This window comes from Diorhabda carinulata, chromosome 4 (assembly GCF_026250575.1).
Source record: "Diorhabda carinulata isolate Delta chromosome 4, icDioCari1.1, whole genome shotgun sequence".
NCBI classification, from domain to species: Eukaryota; Metazoa; Arthropoda; class Insecta; order Coleoptera; family Chrysomelidae; genus Diorhabda; species Diorhabda carinulata.
This window is the reverse complement of record NC_079463.1, coordinates 1,645,165-1,667,959: the sequence shown is the minus strand read 5'-3', so window position 1 is coordinate 1,667,959 and position 22,795 is coordinate 1,645,165. Positions and strand designations below refer to the sequence as shown.

Genomic DNA, 22,795 nt, shown 5'->3' with positions numbered 1-22,795 from the left:
ATCTTACAACCCAAAATATTGAAGTCATAACTTTCCCAGCTGATTTTTTGAGCATTTGCACGCTTCGAACCTGGTTCACCAGCTGTAGTCCACTCAGATGATGATAGTTTTGATTCTGGAGTGAAATGATGAATCCATCGTCACATATCGACGCAAAAAATCTGATTTTTCACATGTAAACATGACCAAAAACTGTTCTAAGTCATGTTATTTTTGATCGACAGTGAAAAAAGCTTTCTCGTGGTCAAAAGTTCATGTATAATTGTGAAAACACTGTTTTCTGATGTATTTACAGCCTAAGCTATTTCACGCAATTGCAATTTTAGATTAGATATAAGTAATTTGATGTTTTCTGTAGTAATCACCTCAATTGAACGTCCACCATCATCAGTGACTGTACGACCACGTTTAAATCCAGTAAACCATCAACGAATGGTTCTTGTCGATAGAACAGAGTCCGGATAACACTTTTGAATCTTGTACAGTATTTTTTATTCAAAAACAACGATAAGTTAACACAAAAAATTGCTTTGAATTCATTGTTTCGAAAATAACAAAAGTAGCTTCACTTAAATGGCTGTCACTTTTTTCTGACTTATCTCAACGTCATGACATTTGACACATAGTCTTTTGACAGTTGACACTTTATAAACGTCATATGGATTTGACAATGGCAGCGCCATCTGTGCGTCAGTCGCACGACTTATCTTGCGATGTGATATATTGGAGAAAATTACAATTTTTTAAGTGCTTAATAGCAAATAATCGATTGTCATTTAGTTTTAATACATCTTCATAAACTATATCATTCTAAACGTTGTTTCTGTTAAGTAATAAAAGTAGTTCTGGAAATATAACATCGTCTGAAAGTAACAGAAAAAAAATATATAAAACTTGTCGCGAAAAGCTATAAAACATTCGTCAACGACTACACTCTACGGATTCGAAACTGGAACTCCATTGGGCTTAAACCCAGAAGCAGATAAAATCCTGAAACTTTTGTATAATATCCTGTCATCCCCTAATCTCTCCACCTGAAAAATGTATTTTTCTTGAAGGTAATAATACAACCGCCTTAAGAATTTATTCCTCACTATATTTTCGCCAATTGAAACTAAAAAGTATTGTGGGAGAAACAATGGCGGTTAATAATAAGAAATCACGACTTTTCATAGTTTAAAATAGTCAACTGAAGGAAAAAATATTTCCATAGAAGTTAAAAACGTTAGATTAATACGAATATTTAAGAGGAAATCCGTTTATGTAACCTCTGGAGCAAATTCCAATCCGCGGACATCGCACAAATGATTTAATAACTACTCTCTTGATCTGGAGCGTTTTCGTAGTGGGATTGTGGCAAAATTAAACACCAAAGTGTGCTAACTCTAATAAATTTCGAATACTTATGTATTCATCGTCTAGGACTGGAATTATGGTTTGTATTAGTTAGAGTATACTCGGTTGTAACATCCAACTTTATTATTATCAAGATAGAGGTGGGGATACGGTGGTTATTCGTTCATTGATCTGATTCCGTGGTCTCAATCTCCACGTAACTCCACGAAATGAATCACTCACTTCTTTGTTTTGATGGCCTCCTTCCTCCAAATTAGCTCCAATTTTTACAAGGTTTCTAGTCGCCCTTCCTCCAAACCGTTAAAGAGCATCCGCAGTGTTTTTTCAGGACTGTACAGGGATATAGTAGTTCTTCCTTCGACATGTCCATGAATACTCAAAAATAACAAACTTTGATTCATCACTACGTAAAACTCTTTAATTTTGACGTGTTGGACAGCTTCTTTCAATCTCCTTTTCATTGCAAAAGACAGATCCTTAGATTCATTGCTCTGAGCTACTATCTCTGGATTTCTGAGTCGCCGATCAAGCTAACTAATATACACTTGGAGATATTTGGAAAACGTTTAAGAATTTTTCATCACAAATCGTTGATGTTTTCTTTTTCATAATCGTTCATTGTTATTCATTAATTTAGATAAAACTTCGGATAAAACAAATAAACAAAATCATCCAAATTAAAACTGTCAACTGTCAACATTGAGGTGGCTAGAGTCACTCCAGAGCGACTGCAGAACGTCCCGAAAGCGTTTTGCAGTACGGAACTGTCACTTTTACAACATGGAACGCTCAAAACGCAACTTTCGGTATGTAAATGAATACAGAATGAACAACTTTCGGATGGCGTCGTTTTTAGGAAACATTTTCCTTAAAACTTAGCTGTAGAAGGAAACACTGTTAGAGAAATGAACATGCATCGGTTGAGTTATATGCATTAAACTTGTATCAACCGTTAAATTATGATAATAATTATGTACGAGGCGATTTTAAAATGTAACTTTGTAATAATTACGAATATTGGTACTTGTTATATTATTTAGACAAAACTTCGGATAAAAGAAATAATTTCAGATAATTAAAAATTTAAGTGAAACTGTCAACTGTCAACATTGGAATGTCTAGAGTGACTGCAGAACGTCCCGAAAGCGTTTTGCAGTATGGAACTGTCACTTTTACAACATGGAACGCTCAAAACGCAACTTTCGGTATGTAAATGAATACAGAACGAACAACTTTCGGATGGCGTCGTTTTTAGGAAACATTTTCCTTAAAACTTAGCTGTAGAAGGAAACACTGTTAGAGAAATGAACATGCATCGGTTGAGTTATATGCATTAAACTTGTATCAACCGTTAAATTATGATAATAATTATGTACGAGGCGATTTTAAAATGTAACTTTGTAATAATTACGAATATTGGTACTTGTTATATTATTTAGACAAAACTTCGGATAAAAGAAATAATTTCAGATAATTAAAAATTTAAGTGAAACTGTCAACTGTCAACATTGGAATGTCTAGAGTGACTGCAGAACGTCCCGAAAGCGTTTTGCAGTATGGAACTGTCACTTTTACAACATGGAACGCTCAAAACGCAACTTTCGGTATGTAAATGAATACAGAACGAACAACTTGCAGATGGCGTCGTCTAAAAAAATTTTTTTAGTATATATCTATACTTCTATACGAGTTTTGTACTCGATTAAAATAAAAAAAGTGATTAGATTCTTACTGATAATTCCTACATCATATTTCAATCGATACACATTGAATTTGACAAATTTCATACTTCAATCATTCCCATTAATCTCTCTATGTATTGGTGACAACCGCATTGAAATGCGTTCAGTGGTAATTGAGTTTATGGCGAACAGTGACGGATAAAAGCAGTAGAGGACGTAACGTAACGTAAAGTTAATTTTCGTTTTATAGTTTTCAGGAATTCGTATTGTGATGGATTTATTCGATTCAAAACTTTTTTCATCGAAAACTCGGATATAAATATGATAGGATAGAGATTGGAAGAGGATCCCGAATGGGAAACAAAGGGATAAAAATAGCTGAAGACGCAGTGGTCATCTCAGAAGACGCAGATATTTGACATCCAGGATGTGGCGAGATGACCAGATTGCAAAAGAAGAAAAACTGAATAGATTCTGACCACCAGGACGACCAACTACAAGATGGTATGAAAGCTGGTCTTCATCATCCCAGCTGCAGCTAGGCAACCATTGATGTAAAGACCAAGTCCTAACGTACGATGAAAAAGAAGAAGAAAAGTAGAGGCGGGATTTCTTCTGAACACTTCATAGCTGGAAAACATTTTGAATACGTTATACTTTATACTAATTTATGATTCATGCGAAATGTTTAAAAATTAATGTTTACAGGATGTATTTGTGATAAATTCCACGCTTAAATGTGCCTTTTTTGTTTTGCGGGCTTTAGATGACGTCAATTGCTAAGTCTGACAGTTACTTTATCAAATTTGACACTTTAAGTCACTCATTGACATTAGGAAACGTCACATTTTTCATAACCTCCATATATCAGTTATGAAAAGTACTTATGTAAATCTTTACTTAAATTACTGTAAAAATTGACAATTATTTCATTATTTAAACTTACAATTGATTCATTATTTCAAATATTGGAAACAAAATGAATATTCTCTCGAATTTCTTGTCTGTTAATTTCATCTGAAGCAGTGAGACATCTACAGGTATGCCATCAATTTGGTGCAGAATGTTTTCGGAAATTCTTTTCCAACGAACTATCAACATTTCCTTCGGTTAAATTGGATTTTCATCTTTTATTTTCAGAATATCTGCCTCCTGAATCAATTTGTACTTCAACAGTACAGGTAGACCCAGTAGAATGGGTCTACTTGGGTCGTGATTTACAGTAGGAGGTCTAAAGTTTCCAACGGTCTTTTTCTCGACAGTTCAGCCTTCCTGAAGGCTTCCGGAATCCCTAGTATCGTCGCGACCTTCAACATTTCTGGTATCGTCACCTCTTTTGGTCGTCGACCATTCCGATGCTGGTCTTCGCAGGTCGTACGGTCTCGTCTAAACTTTGCTACCCAATAATTCACTGTTAATAACGAAGGAGCGGTTTTATCTAAAGTAGAATCTAGTTCGGCTTCCATATTGATTGAGCTAAAGCCTTTCAAATAAAAGTATTGACGATGATCAATCAATTCACTGAAAACGTTCACTATTAATGGCTGTCAAACTAAAATTAAATAAGATGGCGTCTTCAAATCTGAGACATATGTTGTATAGACTGTGTACTTTCTAATACAGTGGGATTTTTCAAGCAACTACCGCCATCTGTAGATCAGGAGAGGTAGTTTTGATACAAAACCGTATGTGCGTTCTAGTCACTTTCTCAGCGCTTTACTGCGAAAACGCTTGATTTCACAGAAAAATACAAGAGACATTATTTGTAGATAATTTTATAAGGAACAATTTTTATAATAACCACTATTGATTTTTGAGCAGTAGTTAGCGAGATATTTGATAAAAACTGTCATCACAATGTTTTTGTTTGTATTTGATGGTTTAAAATGCCTAAAATGACTAAGAATCGTACAACATACTTTGTAGAGTTTGTTTTGTCGAAGAAAATTTTTGATAGACTCAATTTCTTAAATTTTTTGTTATAGATAATCTGGCATTGGACGTGTCTGTAGTTATACCAACTGCGGCACGAGTTCGAGACACGGTTTCCCTACAATGTAAATACGACCTCGAAGGCGAACCTCTGTATACTTTGAAATGGTATAAAGGTACCAAAGAATTTTATAGATACATTCCGAAAGAGCTACCCAATACGCAAACCTTCAGTTTACCTGGGATTAATATAGACGTAAGTTAGTTTGTTTTTTTATAACCGCATCGTTCGTTATCGCGTTTATATCTTTTTTAGAAGGACAAAAGCAATCCCAACAACTTGGTGTTAACAAACATTCAACCGGAAGTTACCGGACGATATAAATGCGAAGTTTCTTCGGATGCCCCGAATTTTTATACCCTATTTCAATCAGGATATATGTATGTTATTGGTAAGTGATTTTCCATCATTCAATCATATATTTTGATAAAAACCAATGTGGGTTTTGCTCAGGCTCCTCTTCAACCGAACCAGTTCTTCGGTACCCAAAGATGGGCGTCCATATCGTTCTTTATTATGAAATTGATCACGTCTTTTTGATCAATCTTTTTCTTTTGACATTCAAAAAGATCCATCATCATCAAAAACACGTACATTTGTTTTGCTTCAGTTAGAATAACTGCTGAAACTTACATTATGGATGTACCTCGTATAGCCTCAAACTTACATTATGGATGTACCTCGTATAGCCCGAAACTTACATTATGGATGTACCTCGTATAGCCTCAAACTTACATTATGGATGCACCTCGTATAGCCTCAAACTTACATTATGGATGCACCTCGTATAGCCCGAAACTTACATTATAGAATGTACCTCGTATAGCCTCAAACTTACATTATGGATGTACCTCGTATTGCAAGGGTTGTAACTGAAGTTTTGAAACACACAAATAAAAACAAATATTTGTAATTGAATATGCCTTTATTGTTTTTCGAAATATTATCCATTAAGATCTATATACTTTTGAATGCGTTCGAATAAATGTTTTCCATTTCTCTAAACGATTCGATTTGGAATCATCAACCGCTTCTTCAGGTGTAAACAAGAAGTGTACGACGGATGACTCATCGATTCGATGTTTTGACTGTTCAAAAACGTTTTTGTTTGAACTGATGTATGACAGCTAGCATTGTCGTGGTGAAGGATTAGTTTTCTACGATCGGCTTTACGAACACTCCTAGCTGGTGTACCATTCAGAATAGACTGTTCTACGTTGCTCTAATCAGTGTTGCCATATCTCAAAACATAAGTAGCAACCCTCGTAAACCACGATGAGTTAAAACTATCTGTATATGGTAAAATATTTATAGTGGAATCATGAAAATTTCTACGTTTGGGTTTTCGGATACGATCTTTTTAACTAAATTATTTTCAAAGATGGTAGACTTCCGGTTATACCGGAAGGCGATTGTAACTTTGTTATTTTAAATAGAACATACTACATATTGATACATTTTTGAAATCTACGTAAAATTTTAGTATACTTTTGTCTAAAAACTTTTTTCGAAAAATGCATACTTTTTGAGTTATTAATTTTTTTGTTAAAAATTTGACCGTTGCAGACCCTTAGAATTTATTTTTTTACGATGATACTCTTAAAGATATGAAAATGGTTTCTACTCGGTTGCTTTCCACAAGGTCAGACGTATTTGAATATATGTTGAAAAATTGTTGATTTTATACAGGGTGTGTATAAAAAGTGTTCAAAGTTTAACCTCATAAATATCAAATTTCTTTATTTTTTTAAATAGAACGCTCTGTATATTAATATATTTTTGAAATCTACGTAAAATTATAGTATACTTTTGTCTAAAAACTTTTTTCGAAAAATGCATACTTTTTGAGTTATTAATTTTTTTGTAAAAAATTTGACCGTTGCAGACCCTTATGAATTATTTTTTTACGAGGATACCCTTAAAGATATGAAAATTGTTTTTATTCAGTTGCTTTTAGCAAAATCAGACGTATTTGAGTGTTTATGTTAAAAATTTTTCATTTTATACGGGGTGTGTATAAAAAGTATTTAAAGTTCGACTTCATAAATATCAAATTTCTTTATTTTTTTAAATAGAACTACCCCGTTTTTTGTATTTTAATGCATTCAGAGGTAAAAAATAAGGAAAATTCATGTATACTTTCCAATACCCAAACCTCACCGTTATCCAGATATAAAATAAAATTTAGAACACATCCGCATCTCTAAAAATTTACAGAAAACATTTAATATCAGGATAACGGTAAGGTTTAGGTATAGGAAAGTATACAAAAAGTTACCATATTTTTTACCCCTGAATGCATTAATATCGAAAAAACCGGGTGGTTCTATATAAAAAAATAAAGTATTTTGATATTTATGAAGTTAAACTTTGAACACTTTTTATACACATCCTGTATAAAATGAAACATTTTTTAGCATAGAATCAAATACCTCGAAGCTTGTTAAAAGCAACCGAGTAGAAACCATTTTCATATCTTTAAGGGTATCATCGTAAAAAAATAATTTATAAGGGTTTGCAACTTTCACAAAAAAATTAATAACTGGAAAAGTATGAATTTTTCGAAAAAAGTTTTTTGACAAAAGATACTAAAATTTCACGCAGATTTCAAAAATGTATCAATATACAGTATGTTCTATTTAAAATAACAAAGTTACAGTCGATTTCCGGTAGAACCGGAAGTCGGCCATCTTTGAAAATATTTTAGTTAAAAAGATCGTATCCGGAAACCCAAACGTAGAAATTTTCATGATTCTACTATAAGTATTTCACCTTATACAGATAGTTTTAACTCGTCGCGGGACACCCTGTATATGTCGTTCTTTGTTCGCTTATCTGACAGTCAAAGTGAAATTAGACAAGCTGTATAATATCAAAACAAATCTCAGTGTATTCCTCTCACGCTCCAAATAAGAATCATTCTAATTTATCACGGACAAATTTCAGAAAGTGACATTTGAAACAATAAGTTTAATTTCCACTAGAACGTTCGAATTAATTAATTAATTAATTAATTAATATGCTTACTTGACGATGTTGCGTGAAGCTGGTTTCGAAAATGAAACAAAAAATTTCACATATTACAGATCCCTTTGTAATCAAGTTTGGTATTTATATAGTCGCGTGTCGGAACAAAAACCATCAACTAAAAATCAAATTTTGTTTTGTGGTTAATACACACAATGAATCTGATCCCTCTATTGTGCATGCGACAGTTGAACTGTTTTCGACGAGATTCACTTTGGTATCATTCATCAACCGACCGTTGACATTATTTTGAGGTCAATTATTCAAAAAGAGCGAACTCGATAATAGTATTATCACGAAAATACTATTTTCTACACAATCAGATTGCACTTCGCACATCGCACTTCATTAATTTATTGAAACAAACTCCCGGGTGTGCGCCGACTCGTGATCGTAGTTGTCATTAAGATTAGACAACTCGGATTATTTTTATTATAGAATGAATAATAAAAATAAAGAATTTATTTATTTACAGTGTATTTTAGTAGAAGATTTTTCACATTCTAAGCAAAACAAAAAGTACTTTGTACTATCCATGTAAAATTAGTGAGTTTTGTTAACATTGTACAGTAAAAAATTTTCTTTTCGGTCAGTTTTTAAAAGATCTGTATTATTTAGAAAATTTTGTATTCTAGATTCCAATTTTTGGACTCTAAATGAATACGTCATGATTTGTATTATGTAGTACGATTACCTTTTCGTTTACCGGAAATATCCCCGTCACGAGTTGTCCCATTCTTATCTCAAAGGATCAAAAATCGTCACGATTCACGCGTGTCCTAAAGGACAAACCTTATTATGAAAAGAAACCTAGGTGTTCATCCAAACAAAGATTAGGTTAGGTTAAAAAGGTTAAAAATTAAAAGATTTTAAGTTAAATGACATCGCAGGTTCCTTCAAGTGCGAGGGTTTATTAAGTCATAAAATTATCGAAAGAGGGCGCAGCGAAATGGGCCGAGGCGTGTGAAAATGTTCGAGAATAGGCTTTCCAAGGAAAAGTTTGTGAAAATAAAAGAATAATATATTGAAAACTAAAAAAATGTACTGTCGAAAACATTAGAAAGAATTTCCGCGTCGGAAAACATCTTCGTCGGAAACTGTATGCTAAATAAATTAAGCTAATTTCAACGAAAACTTTTAGGCGTCAACCGAATATTCCAATTCAAATTTGGACTTTTCCCAATGGCGTAATTTCTTCGGGAATATTGAAAGAAAGCCACTTAACTCGTTGGCAACTAGTAATAAATGGCTGAACATTCATTCCGAGGCTGATACTCTAGACAGGTTACCCATATCTCAGGGACGCCAAAGTTGCGCTCCATTTGTCATTTCGTTGTAGGCCATTGTGGCGTTGTCCGATGACGGGTTGGGAGGGGGTTGGAAAAGAAGTTTCGAGCATATTGCGTTCTACGGTTTACACAGATATTCGTACGACTATAAATCTGAGAGATATATTGTACGTTATGAATTTAAAATAAGTACGAAACAAATAGGTAGTCAAAAAAAAAGGATTAACCCTCCCAAAATTATATTTATCTGTAAAGTTATCTAATAAAAAATATATAATAATGCTGTGACGTAAAAAAATTTTTCATACGGCACCTCGTTTCCGAGTTACGGGCGTTTTATGATTTGAAAATCAGAACTTTCGTGAAAAAATATTTATTTCCAATAAGGATGTACCTGAGAGGTTTCTTACATGGAAATGATCAGGAAAACCTGATGAAAAATTATTTTTTTATGTAAGGTTATCCTGATCTCGTCCTGGTGTAGATATCGTCAGGAGAACCTGAAAAGAAATACTCTTCATTCTAGTACGGAGATCCTTAGAGATTCCTCGCATTTACATGACCTGGATAGCTTGAATTAGAATTGACAAATCTTCAATAGGGTCAATCTTCATTCTAGTACGGAGATCCTTAGAGATTCCTTGCATTTACAAGACCTGGATAGCTTGAATTAGAATTGACAAATCTTCAATAGAGTCAATCTTTATTCTAGTACGGAGATCCTTAGAGATTCCTTGCATTTACAAGACCTGGATAGCTTGAATTAGAATTGACAAATCTTCAATAGGGTCAATCTTCATTCTAGTACGGAGATCCTTAGAGATTCCTCGCATTTACAAGACCTGGATAGCTTGAATTAGAATTGACAAATCTTCAATAGGGTCAATCTTCATTCTAGTACGGAGATCCTTAGAGATTCCTTGCATTTACAAGACCTGGATAGCTTCAATTAGAATTGACAAATCTTCAATAGAGTCAATCTTCATTCTAGTACGGAGATCCTTAGAGATTCCTTGCATTTACAAGACCTGGATAGCTTGAATTAGAATTGACAAATCTTCAATAGAGTCAATCTTTATTCTAGTACGGAGATCCTTAGAGATTCCTTGCATTTACAAGACCTGGATAGCTTGAATTAGAATTGACAAATCTTCAATAGAGTCAATCTTTATTCTAGTACGGAGATCCTTAGAGATTCCTTGCATTTACAAGACCTGGATAGCTTGAATTAGAATTGACAAATCTTCAATAGGGTCAATCTTCATTCTAGTACGGAGATCCTTAGAGATTCCTCGCATTTACAAGACCTGGATAGCTTGAATTAGAATTGACAAATCTTCAATAGGGTCAATCTTCATTCTAGTACGGAGATCCTTAGAGATTCCTTGCATTTACAAGACCTGGATAGCTTCAATTAGAATTGACAAATCTTCAATAGAGTCAATCTTCATTCTAGTACGGAGATCCTTAGAGATTCCTTGCATTTACAAGACCTGGATAGCTTGAATTAGAATTGACAAATCTTCAATAGAGTCAATCTTTATTCTAGTACGGAGATCCTTAGAGATTCCTTGCATTTACAAGACCTGGATAGCTTGAATTAGAATTGACAAATCTTCAATAGGGTCAATCTTCATTCTAGTACGGAGATCCTTAGAGATTCCTCGCATTTACAAGACCTGGATAGCTTGAATTAGAATTGACAAATCTTCAATAGGGTCAATCTTCATTCTAGTACGGAGATCCTTAGAGATTCCTTGCATTTACAAGACCTGGATAGCTTCAATTAGAATTGACAAATCTTCAATAGAGTCAATCTTCATTCTAGTACGGAGATCCTTAGAGATTCCTTGCATTTACAAGACCTGGATAGCTTGAATTAGAATTGACAAATCTTCAATAGAGTCAATCTTTATTCTAGTACGGAGATCCTTAGAGATTCCTTGCATTTACAAGACCTGGATAGCTTGAATTAGAATTGACAAATCTTCAATAGAGTCAATCTTTATTCTAGTACGGAGATCCTTAGAGATTCCTTGCATTTACAAGACCTGGATAGCTTGAATTAGAATTGACAAATCTTCAATAGGGTCAATCTTCATTCTAGTACGGAGATCCTTAGAGATTCCTTGCATTTACAAGACCTGGATAGCTTGAATTAGAATTGACAAATCTTCAATAGGGTCAATCTTCATTCTAGTACGGAGATCCTTAGAGATTCCTTGCATTTACAAGACCTGGATAGCTTGAATTAGATTCAACAAATCTTCAATAGGGTCAATCTTCATTCTAGTACGGAGATCCTTAGAGATTCCTTGCATTTACAAGACCTGGATAGCTTGAATTAGAATTGACAAATCTTCAATAGGGTCAATCTTCATTCTAGTACGGAGATCCTTAGAGATTCCTTGCATTTACAAGACCTGGATAGCTTGAATTAGAATTGACAAATCTTCAATAGAGTCAATCTTTATTCTAGTACGGAGATCCTTAGAGATTCCTTGCATTTACAAGACCTGGATAGCTTGAATTAGAATTGACAAATCTTCAATAGGGTCAATCTTCATTCTAGTACGGAGATCCTTAGAGATTCCTTGCATTTACAAGACCTGGATAGCTTGAATTAGAATTGACAAATCTTCAATAGGGTCAATCTTCATTCTAGTACGGAGATCCTTAGAGATTCCTTGCATTTACAAGACCTGGATAGCTTGAATTAGATTCAACAAATCTTCAATAGGGTCAATCTTCATTCTAGTACGGAGATCCTTAGAGATTCCTTGCATTTACAAGACCTGGATAGCTTGAATTAGAATCAACAAATCTTCAATAGAGTCAATCTTCATTCTAGTACGGAGATCCTTAGAGATTCCTTGCATTTACAAGACCTGGATAGCTTGAATTAGAATCAACAAATCTTCAATAGAGTCAATCTTTATTCTAGTACGGAGATCCTTAGAGATTCCTTGCATTTACAAGACCTGGATAGCTTGAATTAGAATTGACAAATCTTCAATAGGGTCAATCTTCATTCTAGTACGGAGATCCTTAGAGATTCCTTGCATTTACAAGACCTGGATAGCTTGAATTAGATTCAACAAATCTTCAATAGGGTCAATCTTCATTCTAGTACGGAGATCCTTAGAGATTCCTTGCATTTACAAGACCTGGATAGCTTGAATTAGAATCAACAAATCTTCAATAGAGTCAATCTTCATTCTAGTACGGAGATCCTTAGAGATTCCTCGCATTTACAAGACCTGGATAGCTTGAATTAGAATTGACAAATCTTCAATAGGGTCAATCTTCATTCTAGTACGGAGATCCTTAGAGATTCCTTGCATTTACAAGACCTGGATAGCTTGAATTAGATTCAACAAATCTTCAATAGGGTCAATCTTCATTCTAGTACGGAGATCCTTAGAGATTCCTCGCATTTACAAGACCTGGATAGCTTGAATTAGATTCAACAAATCTTCAATAGGGTCAATCTTCATTCTAGTACGGAGATCCTTAGAGATTCCTTGCATTTACAAGACCTGGATAGCTTGAATTAGAATCAACAAATCTTCAATAGGGTCAATCTTCATTCTAGTACGGAGATCCTTAGAGATTCCTCGCATTTACAAGACCTGGATAGCTTGAATTAGAATTGACAAATCTTCAATAGGGTCAATCTTCATTCTAGTACGGAGATCCTTAGAGATTCCTCGCATTTACAAGACCTGGATAGCTTGAATTAGAATTGACAAATCTTCAATAGGGTCAATCTTCATTCTAGTACGGAGATCCTTAGAGATTCCTCGCATTTACAAGACCTGGATAGCTTGAATTAGATTCAACAAATCTTCAATAGGGTCAATCTTCATTCTAGTACGGAGATCCTTAGAGATTCCTCGCATTTACAAGACCTGGATAGCTTGAATTAGATTCAACAAATCTTCAATAGGGTCAATCTTCATTCTAGTACGGAGATCCTTAGAGATTCCTTGCATTTACAAGACCTGGATAGCTTGAATTAGAATTGACAAATCTTCAATAGGGTCAATCTTCATTCTAGTACGGAGATCCTTAGAGATTCCTCGCATTTACAAGACCTGGATAGCTTGAATTAGATTCAACAAATCTTCAATAGGGTCAATCTTCATTCTAGTACGGAGATCCTTAGAGATTCCTCGCATTTACAAGACCTGGATAGCTTGAATTAGAATTGACAAATCTTCAATAGGGTCAATCTTCATTCTAGTACGGAGATCCTTAGAGATTCCTTGCATTTACAAGACCTGGATAGCTTGAATTAGAATTGACAAATCTTCAATAGGGTCAATCTTCATTCTAGTACGGAGATCCTTAGAGATTCCTCGCATTTACAAGACCTGGATAGCTTGAATTAGATTCAACAAATCTTCAATAGGGTCAATCTTCATTCTAGTACGGAGATCCTTAGAGATTCCTCGCATTTACAAGACCTGGATAGCTTGAATTAGATTCAACAAATCTTCAATAGGGTCAATCTTCATTCTAGTACGGAGATCCTTAGAGATTCCTTGCATTTACAAGACCTGGATAGCTTCAATTAGAATTGACAAATCTTCAATAGAGTCAATCTTCATTCTAGTACGGAGATCCTTAGAGATTCCTCGCATTTACAAGACCTGGATAGCTTGAATTAGATTCAACAAATCTTCAATAGGGTCAATCTTCATTCTAGTACGGAGATCCTTAGAGATTCCTTGCATTTACAAGACCTGGATAGCTTGAATTAGAATTGACAAATCTTCAATAGGGTCAATCTTCATTCTAGTACGGAGATCCTTAGAGATTCCTCGCATTTACAAGACCTGGATAGCTTGAATTAGATTCAACAAATCTTCAATAGGGTCAATCTTCATTCTAGTACGGAGATCCTTAGAGATTCCTCGCATTTACAAGACCTGGATAGCTTGAATTAGATTCAACAAATCTTCAATAGGGTCAATCTTCATTCTAGTACGGAGATCCTTAGAGATTCCTTGCATTTACAAGACCTGGATAGCTTGAATTAGAATTGACAAATCTTCAATAGAGTCAATCTTCATTCTAGTACGGAGATCCTTAGAGATTCCTTGCATTTACAAGACCTGGATAGCTTGAATTAGAATTGACAAATCTTCAATAGTGTCAATCTTCATTCTAGTACGGAGATCCGTAGAGATTCCTCGCATTTACAAGACCTGGATAGCTTGAATTAGAATTGACAAATCTTCAATAGGGTCAATCTTCATTCTAGTACGGAGATCCTTAGAGATTCCTTGCATTTACAAGACCTGGATAGCTTGAATTAGAATTGACAAATCTTCAATAGAGTCAATCTTCATTCTAGTACGGAGATCCTTAGATTCCTCGCATGGATATGACCATGAAAGCTTGAAACTTGATACGAACCTGTTTAATTTTCAATAAGGTGATCCTGAGAGGCTCCTTATATGGAAACTTGATGGAAAATTAATTTATTTCGAATGGGATCATCAGGATGGCTTCTAGCGTGGACCTCGTCAGGTCTGCACTAATAAAGTTAACCTCATTTCAATCTGTTAAGGTTATCGAAGGAATTGAAGAAAAAAATCGGGTGTCCCGTACAGAACCGATTTTCATGAAATCCTGTGACATAAAAATATTATTTTCGGTTCAGACAGTAGTAGTTTTCTCAAAAAAATCCAGCACAACCTTTATTTTTAGCTAAAATCTGTACGTATACGATTTAAAACGCAAACTACCGGAAAAGTACGCAAAACCAAATAATCGAAAAATCGTTTTTCATAAAGGATATAATGGAAAATTCCGCAAATTACTTCGATTTATTAAATACAGTTCGTCGAAATGAATTGCCATGAAAATTGCGTTAGTGTTTATACAGTTTACAAAAACAGACGTTAACGGCTCCATGGAATTAATCAATGGAAATTGGTTTATGTTGGAGGAATTCGAATTTGTCATTCGGTTCTTTTTGAATCGTCGGATATTAATTCCACGTTACCGTAAAGTGAAATATGTTTGTCGCAATTAAAAATCTGGTTAATGATTTATCCACAAATACTAAACTTCTTCTTAGTCAGTTGCAGTCCATTTTTAGGCGGATACCTCCTCCACAACTGCTCTCAAGTTTCCAATAAGGCCCCTTTCATACGATAAAGATGCCAGTTTACACAGCCTTAGTTCACCAGCGCTTTTCTTCGGTACGACTTGTTTAATCGCTTTCGAAATCATTTCTTGAAGGAACGAGGAGTTTTAATGACCCCCCACGTATTGGGGGGTCATTAAAATTGAAGCGAACATCATACCAACGAAATATAAAAAGGAAATTCCATTACGTCGAACTTAATCAAAGTGATTAGACTCGAATTAAATTAGTAAGGCCTCCCCGATCCTAAAACGTGGAATCCATAATTGAATACAGCAGTTTCGAATTTTTTTTTTACCAATTTCATAAAACAAATGTTTACAGTTTCTTTTTTATTTCGAAATACACGCAGAAATATTGAATGGAAACTGTATAATTCGACGTCGGTTCGTATTAATTTCGCGAGAATGGCGTACTTGAAATTTATGAAAATAAAATTGAAAAATAAATTATGGCAAGCCGGAGTCACTTGTACACAAAAGCATAATATCTCTCTGCGAGCTTAAGAGCTGGAAAGTTTTATTTCGAGAGTTGTTTCCTCTTTTTTGTAGTTGGGTACTCTAAAGGGATGTGCTCTTTCTTAAATTGAGCCGTAATTCCAATAAACTGTGCTCGTGTTCGCGACAACCGGAACCTGGTATTTCCAACGTTTTTGCTAGTCACCCTTCAGGATAGGACTGGGAAATGTATGCAAATTATATTGTTAAGTGTTAGTTTATCAAGTACGATGACAAGTTTTATGGTAAATTTTCAAGACGAGCCCCTCTAAACGGGTTGTTTCTACACTTATCATAATAATGTCAATATTTTCATTATTGTCAAATGTCAAATGTCAAAAGTATCAAATATTTGACATTTGACATTTATTACATTAAATTCAAACTCGAGTTTTTATGCGCTTCGAAGTGCATCGAGCGCGACAACTTTTGTTGGATTTGGATCAACTTGAAAGACAAGAAGACGCAGATTTGGCCTTATAAACCTGTCTAAAGCGCCATCCCAACCACTAAGAGCAGAATCTTATCAACCACACTTCAAAAATTATCGGGGAAAGATGATTAGGCCCTCGATAATTATTTAACTTTGAATTTTACACGGCTGCAGCGTTTTATCGATTGGAACACTGTCATTCATTTCTACAGTTATCAAAAAATTTTATCGAAGAAAATAATGTCTATAATGTCAATATTTTCATTATTGTCAAATGTCAAATGTCAAAAGTATCAAATATTTGACATTTGACATTTATTACATTAAATTCAAACTCGTTGAATTTGGATCAACTTGAAAGACAAGAAGACGCAGATTTGGCCTTATAAACCTGTCTAAAGCGCCATCCCAACCACTAAGAGCAGAATCTTATCAACCACACTTCAAAAATTATCGGGGAAAGATGATTAGGCCCTCGATAATTATTTAACTTTGAATTTTACACGGCTACAGCGTTTTATCGATTGGAACACTGTCATTCATTTCTACAGTTATCAAAAAATTTTATCGAAGAAAATAATGTCTATAATGTCAATATTTTCATTATTGTCAAATGTCAAATGTCAAAAGTATCAAATATTTGACATTTGACATTTATTACATCATGTTCAAACTCGTTGAATTTGGATCAACTTGAAAGACAAGAAGACGTAGATTTGGCCTTATAAACCTCTCTAAAACGCCATCCCAACCACTAAGAGCAGAATCTTATCAACCACACTTCAAAAATTATCGGGGAAAGATGATTAGGCCCTCGATAATTATTTAACTTTGAATTTTACACGGCTGCAACGTTTTATCGATTGGAACACTGTCATTCATTTCTACAGTTATCAAAAAATTTTATCGAAGAAAATAATGTCAATATTTTCATTATTATCAAATGTCAACTGTCAAAAGTATCAAATATTTGACATTTATTACATTAAATTCAAACTCGAGTTTTTATGCGCTTCGAAGTGCATCGAACGCGACAACTTTTGTTGGATTTGGATCAACTTGAAAGACAAGAAGACGCAGATTTGGACTTATTGGACTTAACGGTTGCAGCGTTTTATCGAGTTTGCCATGGAACACTGTCATTTATTGATAGTTACGACGTTGTGTCTAGTAAAAATACATTTGAATGACGTCGTCGGGAAACTGGGAATGTGAGATACGAGAAAATAAATCCTGATAGGCCAAAAACAGGAATCATTAATAAAGAAAATATGATTTTAAATTTAGTTGAACAAAATCTAATAGTTAGCGTCTTTTTCGAGTACTTGGAGGTTACTTAAAAAGCAACAGCTACATCCTTATCATTATAGACTAGTCCAAGGGCCATTACCAGAAAAAACAGCCCTTAAACGAAAATTTTCGAAATTCTTTTTGTCGAATTTTTGTTTGTTCAACGTGTTTATATTTGATCAAATTAACAGCTGACCCGACCTAATTCTATCTCACACTATTTTGTTTTATATAGTTGGTAGCCACGTTTATATTAATTTTTAATTTAGTTAAGTTGGCAGGGGACGAGTGACAAGTGACAGTGACACAAAAATTGTGACCTAACCTAACCAATTTGTAATTTTTAAAAACTTTCAAGTTCGGCAAGAGTTTCGTTAATCGAAACAAGTATAATTTCTTCATCATTTCTCAAAAAAAGAACCCAAACCCACTGAAAATAACAACACGACGTCTTTTATTTTGAATACGAAAATTTTTAACTGATCAAAACCCAAATATCTTTCTGTCTATCCTAGATAGATAGAATCACCTTTTTTTGAAACACCTTGTATATGTCTTGTTTCGTTAATAATCATGTTTTGTCCCTATTCATTCACCCATTGATTTTCGTTTTGCAATATCGATGTTTTTTGGAAAAAAAAATCTGATTTTGTACGATTTTCACGAAATTAATTCATCACCAAATGTCAAATGTCAGTTTTGACATTTTTACATCAGTTTTGCCATACCTAAAAACTTAAATACCAAATGTCAAAACTGACAATGTCAATTTTGACATTTTTACATCAGTTTTGCCACAATAAAAAACAAAACTGAATAGAATGTTAAATCTGACATCTATTTAAGATAATTATAATCAATTAAAATATTAGTTGAGCTTATTATACGTATATCAGAAGCGAGTTAAAATGTTTTAACGACATAACCTCATCGAGGAAACTCAGTACGTCTTTTTAGGTTATATTTTGCGTTCGAATAATGATAACAAACTTAGTTTTGTAATGTTAAACTTGTAATAAATCTCAATCTGATTAATTTACCAAGTTTTTCATCTTTATTTGTAAGTTTCTGACGAGGGTTAATAATTGGTGGCTGTTAATACATTTTGTAATCTTTATTGAATAAACTCCTGGCGGAGTTGAAGTGTATGAACACAGAAATTATGTATGCCGATGATGTAGCATTGTTTTCGGTCTCCTAAGAGATTACCCGGCGTTGTTAGATAAATTTTATAGCGGGAACAGTAACAATAGCTTCCGAACTCAATTTCCCTGGATAAAACAAAACGTTTGTGCTTTATAACAAATACTAAAATGATGATTAGGTGTTTATCTTTCCGCACCACATAATTTAGATACTAAAAAAGTATTATTAGATTGTAGACTTATATTCCAGCAAAAGAATCATTTCAATTTGTTAAAAAACGGCGTAGATAATAAAAAAAAGCAACAAGATATGAAATAAATTGAAAAAATTATCATTTTTTATATTTTGGAATAGAAAATTTGTGTTAAAGCGAAAAAGTGAGGTTATTTTACCTCTCAAGCGGGGTTTTCCAGGCTTGCCACTAAACTAGTAGGGAAATTTCGAGTTTTATAAACAAGAATTTGAAATGACATCGATTCAAAACGTAGAAAATGACATGTACAAATTGAACATGTCAAAAAACAGCAATAAATTGTCGTAATTACGAGGTTTATCCGTAAAATAATATACCCAACGAATTATCACAATGGAAACACGTTTATTTGCATTGTACGATACATATTTGGGAAGCTTAGACTCAGACATAAACGTTAAGCCACTTAAACACGTTACCGTATGTCATCTGTCAACGTATGACGTTTGTCTATTAAATAACGAGACTGCGCGTCTAGGTTAGAGGTTAGAAAAAGATTTGCTTTCAACAAAGAAGACTTCCAGCACCGCTAAACGTTTCGAACTGGTAGTTTTCGTAGTTACTTCGTCGGGAATTTATGGTTAGCCAAAACGTCGGTCGCCATGGAAGTCTGGACGTCCATCTTTCATGGTCACCAAGATGAATGTTTATTTTACGGACCTCCCCGACCAATCCGCCCATCAGGAAAAAGTTTTTCCTCATACTAGAAGTACGATCTTTGATAATACGCAGTAAAAATGTTTATTTGATGGATGGAAGACTACCAGAATGTTTCAATTTTTTCAAAATTTGTTCGCTTGTTATTGCGAACATAAAATTAAAAATTGAGTATCCAGATATCAAAAACTAAGATAAAACATCGAAGAACCCGACAAATCATCAACCATTTGTAGTAGTTTTGTTGTCTAATCGGATCTAATTTCAACAGAATGTTTGTACATTTGACATGTAAAAATTTCCATTTATTTTTCACTCGACAGAGTAATGCGTCGCAATTTCCGAGCGGTAATCCTTCTCTTTTCGTCCCCGTCTACAGCAATCTACGGTTTTACCGTAGAAACGGCATATCGTGGTTCAAATAAGGCCACTTTCGCTATTAAACCCCGTCTCTTCTTTCCAACAGACCAACGGGACTAATCAACCGAACTTGGTCTTGATGGATGGCCAGACGTTCCGCATGGAAACGACTGGGAGCGAGACAAACCGTAATTAGCAGTTCGATACGCACAGAAAAAGGGAAAAACTAGAAAAATTAATCGGAATTTTACGTTTAGATTTGCTATCAAATATTTGGGTTAATAAGTGCTGGATATAAAACGTTCAACAATTCGCGAAACGTTTCGCATTGCTCGATATTCTGTTAGATTTCAAGAATCGTGTTTAGAAAGATGAAAATTCCGAAAAAGTACAAAAGATAGAGAATTTTTTCATAGTTGTATAACAATAAGGAAGAATTTGACTTCAATATTCATAACCTGAATGGATATACTTTATTCCTTTGGTGGAGTTCTATCTAGAAATATCGATTTCATCGACTCAATTAAATAACTCGAATTCTAGAGACGTTTTCTCGAAATATATCTCACTTAATTGAATTCTTACATTTTTTTCTTGTTCTTTTGATAAAACTAATACTTTTCCAAATATACAGGGTGATTTATTGATGTGGTAAAGTTCGGTACTTCCTTTGTCCTTTGAGACAAAAATTTTTACGTTTCAGTATTATTTACAAGTTTTTTTTATATAAAACACCCAATATTTCATTGCATATTTGATGACTTTACAATAGTATAGGTTATACGGGGTATGTGAAAAAGTTATAATGAATTTCAAGTTCAATATCCTGTACAAAATTGGAGATATTCAAGAATTAAGATATAAAAGTTGAATCAACATAGTAATACATTATTTTTTTGGTGATTTTTTTTAAAATCACCCTGAATTTTATGAATTAATAACTGAAGTACTTAAAGAGTCAATTAATAATATGATTAATGGTCGAATCATCTAATCAACGGACGGATTCATCAACTATTCGACGAATCAATCAATAAATGAACGAATCTATGAACGAATCTTCGAACAAATCAACGAATCAATCAAATTAACCAATCAATGGAAAAATCAAATGAACTGTTAACGAATCTATAGATCAACGAATCAATAAAACATTTGACGAATTAATGGAACAATCAACGGAACAATTAACTAATCAATGAAACATTCAATAGAACAATCAACGAATCAATCAAATTAACAATTAACGAATCAATGGAACAATCAATAGAACAATCGACGAATCAATAAAACAATTAACGAATCAATGGAACAATCAACGAATCAATAAAACAATTAACGAATCAATGGAACAATCAACGAATCAATAAAACAATTAACGAATCAATGGAACAACTAACGAATCCATGGAACAATCAGCAAAACGAACAACGAATCAATCAAACAATTAACGAATAAATGGAACAATCAACGAAACAATTAACTAATCAATGAAACATTCAATAGAACAATCAACGAATCAATCAAATTAACAATTAACGAATCAATGGAACAATCAACAAAACAAACAACGAATCAATCAAACAATTAACGAATAAATGGAACAATCAACGAAACAATTAACTAATCAATTAAACATTCAATAGAACAATCAACGAATCAATAAAACAATTAACGAATCAATGGAACAATCAATAGAACAATCAACGAATCAATAAAACAATTAACGAATCAATGGAACAATCAACGAATCAATAAAACAATTAACGAATCAATGGAACAACTAACGAATCAATGGAACAATCAACAAAACAAACAACGAATCAATCAAACAATTAACGAATAAATGGAACAATCAACGAAACAATTAACTAATCAATGAAACATTCAATAGAACAATCAACGAATCAATCAAATTAACAATTAACGAATCAATGGAACAATCAACAAAACAAACAACGAATCAATCAAACAATTAACGAATAAATGGAACAATCAACGAAACAATTAACTAATCAATGAAACATTCAATAGAACAATCAACGAATCAATCAAATTAACAATTAACGAATCAATGGAACAATCAACAAAACAAACAACGAATCAATCAAACAATTAACGAATAAATGGAACAATCAACAAAACAATCAACGAATCAATAAAACAATTAGCGAATAAATGGAACAATCAACGAAACAATTAACTAATCAATGAAACATTCAATAGAACAATCAACGAATCAATCAAATTAACAATTAACGAATCAATGGAACAATCAACAAAACAAACAACGAATCAATAAAACAATTAACGAATCAATGGAACAATCAACGAATCAATAAAACAATTAACGAATCAATGGAACAACTAACGAATCAATGGAACAATCAACAAAACGAACAACGAATCAATCAAACAATTAACGAATAAATGGAACAATCAACGAAACAATTAACTAATCAATGAAACATTCAATAGAACAATCAACGAATCAATCAAATTAACAATTAACGAATCAATGGAACAATCAACAAAACAATTAACTAATCAATGAAACATTCAATAGAACAATCAACGAATCAATCAAATTAACAATTAACGAATCAATGGAACAATCAATAGAACAATCAACGAATCAATAAAACAATTAAC

General features: G+C 33.5%; 1 protein-coding gene across 1 annotated transcript in view; it reads left to right on the top strand.

The window, feature by feature from the left end:
- LOC130892870 (uncharacterized) overlaps positions 1-22,795 on the top strand; it is a 113,854-nt gene that overhangs the window by 36,208 nt on the left and 54,851 nt on the right. The window contains exons 2-3 of the mRNA XM_057798553.1: positions 5,024-5,226; positions 5,287-5,422. Of these exons, the coding sequence (XP_057654536.1) occupies positions 5,024-5,226; positions 5,287-5,422 (339 nt within the window). The remainder of the gene's footprint in view (positions 1-5,023; positions 5,227-5,286; positions 5,423-22,795) is intronic.